This window comes from Procambarus clarkii, chromosome 42 (assembly GCF_040958095.1).
Source record: "Procambarus clarkii isolate CNS0578487 chromosome 42, FALCON_Pclarkii_2.0, whole genome shotgun sequence".
NCBI classification, from domain to species: Eukaryota; Metazoa; Arthropoda; class Malacostraca; order Decapoda; family Cambaridae; genus Procambarus; species Procambarus clarkii.
The window spans coordinates 30,528,751-30,538,299 of NC_091191.1; the positions used below are offsets into that span (position 1 = coordinate 30,528,751).

Consider the following 9,549-nt stretch of genomic DNA (forward strand, 5'->3'; position numbering starts at 1 on the left):
AGCCAGAACGCACTTCTCAGCCTACTATGCAAGGCCCGATTTGCCTAATAAGCCAAGTTTTCATGAATAAATGTTTTTTCGACTACTTAACCTACCTAACCTAACCTAACTTAACTTTTTCGGCTACCTAACCTAACCTAACCTAACCTATACAGATAGGTTAGGTTAGGTTAGGTAGGGTTGGTTAGGTTCGGTCATATATCTACGTTAATTTTTAACTCCTATAAAAAAAAAATGACCTCATACATAAAGAAATGAGTAGCTTTATCATTTCACAAGAAAAAAATTAGAGAAAATATATTAATTCTATATATATATATATATATATATATATATATATATATATATATATATATATATATATATATATATATATATATATATATATATATATATATATGTCGTACCTAGTAGCCAGAACTCACTTCTGAGCCTACTATGCAAGGCCCGATTTGCCTAATAAGCCAAGTTTTCATGAATTAATTGCTTTTCGACTACCTAACCTACCTAACCTAACCTAACCTAACTTTTTCGGCTACCTAACCTAACCTAACCTATAAAGATAGGTTAGGTTAGGTTAGGTAGGGTTGGTTAGGTTCGGTCATATATCTACGTTAATTTTAACTCCAATAAAAAAAAATTGACCTCTTACATAATGAAATGGGTTGCTTTATCATTTCATAAGAAAAAAATTAGAGAAAATATATTAATTCATGAAAACTTGGCTTATTAGACAAATCGGGCCTTGCATTGTAGGCTGAAAAGTGAGTTCTGGCTACTAGGTACGACATATATATATATATATATATATATATATATATATATATATATATATATATATATATATATATATATATATATATATATGTCGTACCTAGTAGCCAGAACGCACTTCCCAGCCTACTATGCAAGGCCCAATTTGCCTAATAAGCCACGTTTTCCTGAATTAATATATTTTCTCTATTTTTTTTCTTATGAAATGATAAAGCTACCCATTTCATTATGTATGAGGTCAATTTTTTTTTATTTCAGTTAAAATTAATGTAGATATATGACCGAATCTAACCATCCCTACCTAACCTAACCTAACCTATCTTAATAGGTTAGGTTAGGTTAGGTGGCCGAAAAAGTTAGGTTAGGTTAGGTTAGGTAGGTTAGGTAGTCGAAAAAAAATTAATTCATGAAAACTTGGCTTATTAGGCAAATCGGGCCTTGCATAGTAGGCTGACAAGTGCGTTCTGGCTACTAGGTACGACATATATATATATATATATATATATATATATATATATATATATGTCGTACCTAATAGCCAGAACGCACTTCTCAGCCTACTATTCAAGGCCCGATTTGCCTAATAAGCCAAGTTTTCATGAATTAATGTTTTTTCGTCTACCTAACCTACCTAACCTAACCTAACCTAGCTTTTTTTGGCTACCTAACCTAACCTTACCTATAAATATAGGTTAGGTTAGGTTAGGTAGGGTTGGTTAGGTTCGGTCATATATCTACGTTAATTTTAACTCCAATAAAAAAAAATTGACCTCATACATAGAGAAAAGGGTTGCTGTATCATTTCATAAGAAAAAAATTATAGTAAATATATTAATTCAGGAAAACTTGGCTTATTAGGCAAATCGGGCCTTGAATAGTAGGCTGAGAAGTGAGTTCTGGCTACTAGGTACGACATATATATATATATATATATATATATATATATATATATATATATATATATATATATATATATATATATGTCGTACCTAGTAGCCAGAACGCACTTCTCAGCCTACTATGCAAGGCCCGATTTGCCTAATAAGCCAAGTTTTCATGAATTAATTGTTTTTCGACTACCTAACCTACCTAACCTAACCTAACCTAACTTTTTCTGCTACCTAACCTAACCTAACCTATAAAGATAGGTAAGGTTAGGTTAGGTAGGGTTGGTTAGGTTCGGTCATATATCTATGTTAATTTTAACTCGAATAAAAAACAATTGACCTCATACATATTGAAATGGGTAGCTTTATCATTTCATAAGAAAAAAAATAGAGAAAATATATTATTTTAGTAAAACTTGGCTTATTAGGCAAATCGGGCCTTGCATAGTAGGCCGAGAAGTGCGTTCTGGCTACTAGGTACGACATATATATATATATATATATATATATATATATATATATATATATATATATATATATATATATATATATGTCGTACCTAGTAGCCAGAACTCACTTCTCAGCCTACTATGCAAGGCCCGATTTGCCTAATAAGCCTAGTTTTCCTGAATTAATATATTTACTATAATTTTTTTCTTATGAAATGATAAAGCTACCCATTTCATTATGTATGAGGTCAATTTTTTTTTATTGGAGTTAAAATTAACGTAGATATATGTCCGAACCTAACCAACCCTACCTAACCTAACCTAACCTATCTTAATAGGTTAGGTTAGGTTAGGTAGCCGAAAAAGTTAGGTTAGGTTAGGTTAGGTAGGTTAGGTAGACGAAAAACAATTAATTCATGAAAACTTGGCTGATTAGGCAAATCGGGCCTTGAATAGTAGGCTGAGAAGTGCGTTCTGGCTATTAGGTACGACATATATATATATATATATATATATATATATATATATATATATATATATATATATATATATACATATATATATATTATATATATATATATATATATATATATATATATATATATATATATATATATATATATAATATATATATATATATATATATATATATATATATATATATATATATATATATATATATATATTTATATATATATATATATGTCGTACCTAGTAGCCAGAACGCACTTCTCAGCCTACTATGCAAGGCCCGATTTGCCTAATAAGCCAAGTTTTCCTGAATTAATATATTTTCTCTAATTTTTTTCTTATGAAATGATAAACCTGCCCATTTCATTATGTATGAGGTCAATTTTTTTAAATTGGAGTTAAAATTAACGTAGATATATGACCGAACCTAACCAACCCAACCTAACCTAACCTAACCTATCTTTATAGGTTAGGTTAGGTTAGGTAGCTGAAAAAGTTTAGTTAGGTTAGGTTAGGTAGGTTAGGTAGTCGAAAAAACATTAATTCATGAAAACTTGGCTTATTAGGCAAATCGGGCCTTGCATAGTAGGCTGAGAAGGGCATTCTGGCTACTAGGTACGACATATATATATATATATATATATATATATATATATATATATATATATATATATATATATATATATATATATATATATATATATATATATATATATATATATATATATATATATATTATTAAATATGACCGAAAAAGTAAGATTAATAATTCTAACACGAATTTTCTCAATCTTTCGTACATTACGCTAAAGATTGAGAAAATTCGTGTTAGAATTATTAATCTTACTTTTTCGGTCATATTTAATAATATATGTCTACAGGAAAGACTGCTACCAAAATATACTAATATATATATATATATATTTATATATATATATATATATATATATATATATATATATATATATATACATATATATATATATATATATATATATATATATATATATATATATATATATATATATATATATATATATATATATATACATATATATATATATATATATATATATATATATATATATATATATATATATATATATATATATATATATATATATATATATATATATATATATATATATATATATATGAATGAAAACTCACACCCCAGGTTCAGGCTTGTTCGCATATATATATATATAAAAAGATACCGGGAGCAGCTGCAGTAGTATACGCTTCTCCTGGGCGCCCACTTTAAAAATTGGCCGCCTTAATGTCGTATACCAAAGGTCTTACTTTCCTACCTTGTTAAAATTGTCTCCATCCTTCACACGAAAGCTTTTTAATGTGAAATCTCAGGAAGCAAAGTCTTGAATGTCGGGTAAGGTCGATACTGGCTCTGGGAACCCTTCCAAACATCTTGAAATATTTCGAATACCGGAAGAACATCTTCAGTGGCATGTATCTTGTTGTTAGTGGCACGTATCTTGTTGACAGTGGCACGTATCTTGTTGTCAGTGGCATGTAACTTGTTGTCAGTGCCATGTATCTTGTTGTCAGTGGCACATATCTTATTGTCAGTGGCACTTATCATGTTGTCAGTAGCACGTATCTTGTTGTCAATGGCATGTATCTTGTTGTCAGTGGCACGCATCATGGTGTCAGTGAGACGTACCTTGTTGTCAGTGACATGAAACTTTTTGTCAGTAACAAGTATCTTCAATATCAAGTCAGTAGCAAGTAAGTGGCACGTATTTTGCTGTCAATGGCACGTATCTTGTCAATGGCACGCATCATTGTGTCAGTGGCACGTATCATGGTGTCAGTGGCACGTATCTTGTAGTCAGTGGCACGTATCTTGTTGTCAGTGGCAGGTATCATGGTGTCAGTGGCACATATCTTGTTGTAAGTGGCATGTATCTTGTAGTCAGTGGCACGTATCATGATGTCAGTGTCACGTATCTTGTTGTCAGTGGCATGAATCTTGTTGTCAGTGGCACGTATCTTTTTGTCAGTGGCACGTATCATAGTGTCAGTGGCACGTATCTTGTTGTCAGTGGCATGTATCTTGCTGTCAATGTCACATATCATGTTGTCAGTGGGACGTATCAGGTTGTCAATGGCACATATTCTGTTGTCAGTGGCACGTATCAGGTTGTTAGTGGCACGTATCAAGTTGTCAGTGGCACGTATCATGGTGTCAGTGACACGTATCTTGTTGTCATTGGCATGTAACTTGATGTCAGTGGCAAGTATCTTGGTGTCAGTGGCACGTATCTTGTTGTCAGTTCCAAGTATCTTGTTGTCAGTGGCACATATCATGGTGTCAGTGGCATGTATCTTGTTGTCAGTGGCATGTATCTTGTTGTCTGTGGCATGTATCTTGTAGTCAATGGCACGTATCATATTGTCAGTGGCATGTATCTGTCTGTCAATGGCACATATCATGTTGTCAGTGGGACAAATCAGGTTGTCAATGGCACGTATTCTGTTGTCAGTGGCACGTATCAGGTTGTTAGTGGCACGTATGAAGTTGTCCGTGGCACGTATCATGGTGTCAGAAGCACGTATCTTGTTGTCAGTGGCATGTAACTTGTTGTCAGTGGCAAGTATCTTGGTGTCAGTGTCACGTATCTTGTTGTCAGTTCCAAGTATCTTGTTGTCGGTGGCAAGTGTCTTGGTGTCAGTGGCACGTATCTTGTTGTCAGTGGCACGTTTCTTGTTGTCAGTGGCACATATCATGGTGTCAGTGGCACGTATCATACTGTCAGTAGCATGTATCTGTCTGTCAATGGCACATATCATGTTGTCAGTGGGACGTGTCAGGTTGTCAATGGCACATATTCTGATGTCAGTGGCACGTAAAAGATTGTCAGTGGCACGTATCAGGTTGTCAGTGGCATGTATCTTGTTATCAGTGGCACGAATCTTATTGTCAGTGGCACGTATCTTGGTGTCAGTGGCACGTATCTTCTTGTCAGTGGCATGTATCTTCTTGTCAGTGGCATGTATCATGGTGTCAGTGGCAGGTATTTTGTTGTCAGTGCGATGTATCTTGTTGTCAATGGTACGTATCATGTTGTCGGTGGCATGTATGTTGTTGTCAGTGGCACGTATCAGGTTATCAGTGACACGTATCAGGTTGTCAGTGGCACGTATCCTATTGTCAGTGGCACGAATCTTGTTGTCAGTAGCACGTATCATGTCAGTGGAATGTATCATGTTGTCCGTGGCACGAATCTTGTTGTCAGTGGCACGTATCATGTTGTCAGTGGCACATATCTTGTTGTCATTGGTACGTATCTTTTTGTCTGTGGCATGTATCTTGTTGTCAGTGGCACATATAATGGTGTCAGTGGCACGTATCTTGGTGTCAGTGGCACGTATCTTGCTGTCATTGGAATGTATCTTGTTGTCTTTGGCATGTATCTTGTTGTCAGTGGCACGTATCATGTTGTGAGTGGCACATATCTTGGTGTCAGTGGCACATATCTTGGTGTCAATGGCACGTATCTTGTCAGTGGCATGTATCATGGTGTAATGGGCACGTATCATGTGGTCAATGGTATGTATCTTGTTGACAGTGGCACATATCATGGTGTCAATGGAATGTTTCTTGTTGTCAGTGGCACGTATCTTGTTGTCAGTGGCATGTATCTTGTTGTCAATTGCACGTATCTTGTTGTCAGTGGCATGTATCTTGTTGTCAGTGGCACATATCATGTTGTCTGTGGCATGTATCTTGTTGCCAGTGGCACGTATCATTTTCTCAGTGGCTCGTATCAGGTTGTCAGTGGGACGTATCACGTTGTCAGTGGCACGTATCAGGTTGTCAGTCACACGAATCTTGTTATCAGTGGCACGTATCTTGTTATCAGTGGCACGTATCTTGATGTCAGTTGCACGTGTCTTGTTATTAGTGGCATGTATCTTATTATCAGTGGCACGTATCTTGTTATAAGTAGCACATATCCTTTTGTCAGTGGCACGTATCTTGTTATCAGTGGCACGTATCTTGTTATCAGTGGCACGTATCCTGTTGTCGTGGCACGTATCCTGTTTTCTGTGGCACATATCTTGCTATCAGTGGCACGTTTTTCAATGGCAAGTATCATGTTTTCAGTGGCATGTATTTTGTTGTTAGTGGGACGTATCATGTTGTCGGTGGCACGAATCTTGTTGTCAGTGGCACGAATATTGTTGTCAGTGACACGTATCTAGTTGTCAGTGGCACGTTTGTCAGTGGCACGTATCATGTTGTCAGTGGCACGTATCTTGTTGTCAGTGGCACGTACTATGTTGTCAGTGGCACGTATCTTGTTGTCAGTGGGATGTATCTTGTTTTCAGTTTCATGAATCTTGTTGTCAGTGGCATGTATCATGTTGTCAGTGGCACGTATCTTGTTGTCAGTGGCACATATCATGTTGTCAGTGGCATGTATCATGTTGTCACTGGCATGTATCATTTTGTCTGTGGCACGTATCATGTTATCAGTGGCACGTATCTTGTTATCAGTGGCATGTATCTTGTTATCAGTGGCACGTATTCTGTTGTCAGTGGCACGTATCCTGTTTTCAGCGGCACATATCTTGTTATCAGTGGCATGTTTTCAATGGCATGTATCATCTTGTCAGTGGCACGTATCAGGTTGTCAGTGGCATGTATCATGTTGTCAGTGGCATGTATCATGTTGTCAGTTGCACGTATCAGGTTGTAAGGGCACGTATCAGGTTGTCAGTAGCATGTATCAGGTTGTCAGTGGCACGTATCATGTTGTCAGTGGCACGTATCAGATTTTCAGTGGCACGTATCCTGTTGTCAGTGGTACGTGTCTTGTTGTCAATGGCACGTATCATTTTGTCAGTGGCATGAATCTTGTTGTCAGTGGCACGCATCATGGTGTGAGTGGAACATATCTTGTTGTCTGTGGCATGTATCTTGTCATCAGTGGCACATATCTTGTGGTCAGTGGCACGTATCATAGTGTCAGTGGCACGTGTCTTATTGTCAGTGGAATGTATCTTGTTGTCAATGGCACGTATCATGGTGTCAGTGGCACGTATCTTGTTGTCAGTGGCATGTATCTTGTTGTTAGTGGCATGTATCTTGTTGTCTGTGGCACGTATCATGTTGTCAGTGGCATGTATCTTGTTGTCAGTGTCACGTATCATGTTGTCAGTGGCACATATCTGGTTGTCAGTGGCATGTACCTGTTGTCAATGGCACGTATCATGGTGTCAGTGGCACGTATCATGTTGTCAGTGGCACGTATCATGTTGTCAGTGGCACGTATCATGCTGTCAGTGGCACGTATCCTGTTGTTGGTGGCACGTATCATGCGGTCAGTGGCACGTATCTTGTTGTCAGTGGCACGTATCTTGTTGTCAGTGGCATGTATCTTGTTGTCAGTGGCACGTATCTTGTTGTCAGTGGCACGTATCTTGCTGTCAGTGGCAGGTATCGTGTTCTCAGTGGCACGTATCTTGTTGTCGGTGGCACGTATCATGCTGTCAGTGGCATGTATCTTGTTATCAGTGGAATTTATCTTGTTATCAGTAACACATATCTTGTTATCAGAGGCACGTATCTTGTTGTCAGTGGTACCTATCAGGTTGTCTGTAGCACCTATAAGGTTGTCAGTGGCACGTATCTTCTTGTCAGTGGCACGTATCTTCTTGTCAGTGGCACCTATGTTGCTGTCAGTGGCACGTATCGTGTTGTCAGTTGCACGTATCTTCTTGTCAGTGGCATGTACCTTGTTGTCAGTGGCATGTATCTTGTTGTCAGTGGAATGTATCTTGTTGTCAGTGTCACGTATCATGTTGTCAGTGGCACATATCTGGTTGTCAGTGGCATGTATCTGTTGTCAATGGCACGTATCATGGTGTCAGTGACACGTATCATGTTGTCAGTGGCATGTATCTTGTTGTCAGTGGCACATATCTTGTTGTCAGTGGCTCAGTGGCACGTGTCTTGTTGTCAGTGGCATGTATCTTGTTGTCAGTGGCACGTATCTTGTTGTCAGTGGCTTTGTGGCACGTGTCTTGTTGTCAGTGGCATGTATCTTGTTGTCAGTGGCACGTATCTTGTTGTCAGTGGCATGTATCTTGTTGTCAGTGGCACGTATCTTGTTGTCAGTTGCTCGTATCTTCTTGTCAGTGGCATGTACCTTGTTGTCAGTGGCATGTATCTTGTTGTAGGTGGCACGTATCTTGTTGTCAGTGGCAGGTATCTTGTTGTCAGTGCCACGTATCTTGTTGTCAGTGGCACGTGTCTTGTTATCAGTGTCATGTGTCTTTTTGTCAGTGGCACGTATCTTGTTATAATCAGCACATATCCTGTTTTCAGTTGCACGTATTTTGTAATCAGTGCCACGTATCTTGTTATCAGTGGCATGTATCTTGTTATCAGTGGCACGTTTCTTGTTGTCAGTGGCATGTATTATGTTGTCAGTGACAAATATCTTGTTATTAGTGGCACGTTTGTCAGTGGCACGTATCATGTTGTCAGTTGTACTTATCTTGTCGTCAGTTGGACGTATCTTGTTGTCTGTGGCCCGTATCTTGTTGTCAGTGGCACGTATCTTGTTTTGAGTGACACATATCTTGTTGTCAGTGGCACATTTGTCAGTGGCATATATCGTTTTGTCAATGGCACGTATCTTGTTGTCAATGGCACGTATCATGTTGTCAGTGGCACGTATCTTGTTGTCAGTGGGAAGTATCTTGTTATCAGTGACACGTATCTTGTTGTCAGTGGCACGTATCATATTGTCAGTGGCATGTATCATGTTGTCTGTGGCATGTATCATTTTGTCTTTGGCATGTATCCTGTTGTAAGTGGCACGTATCTTGTTATCATTGGCACGTTTGTCAGTGACATGTATCATGTTGTCAGTGGCACGTATCTTGTTGTCAGTGGGACGTATCGTGTTGTCGGTGGCACGTATCTTGTTGTCAGT

The 9,549-nt window shown here is 37.6% G+C and overlaps 1 protein-coding gene across 1 annotated transcript; it reads right to left on the reverse strand.

Annotated features, from left to right (window-relative positions):
- Positions 1-3,929: 3,929 nt before the first annotated feature.
- On the reverse strand, positions 3,930-9,273 carry LOC138373470 (flagellar attachment zone protein 1-like). Its single transcript, XM_069339681.1, has 7 exons — positions 8,599-9,273; positions 7,981-8,343; positions 6,395-6,667; positions 5,573-6,265; positions 4,943-5,515; positions 4,502-4,885; positions 3,930-4,346 (listed from the first exon to the last, which is right to left on the reverse strand). The coding sequence occupies exons 1-7, from the start codon at positions 9,271-9,273 to the stop codon at positions 3,930-3,932; spliced, it is 3,378 nt and encodes a 1,125-aa protein (XP_069195782.1).
- Positions 9,274-9,549: the final 276 nt, after the last annotated feature.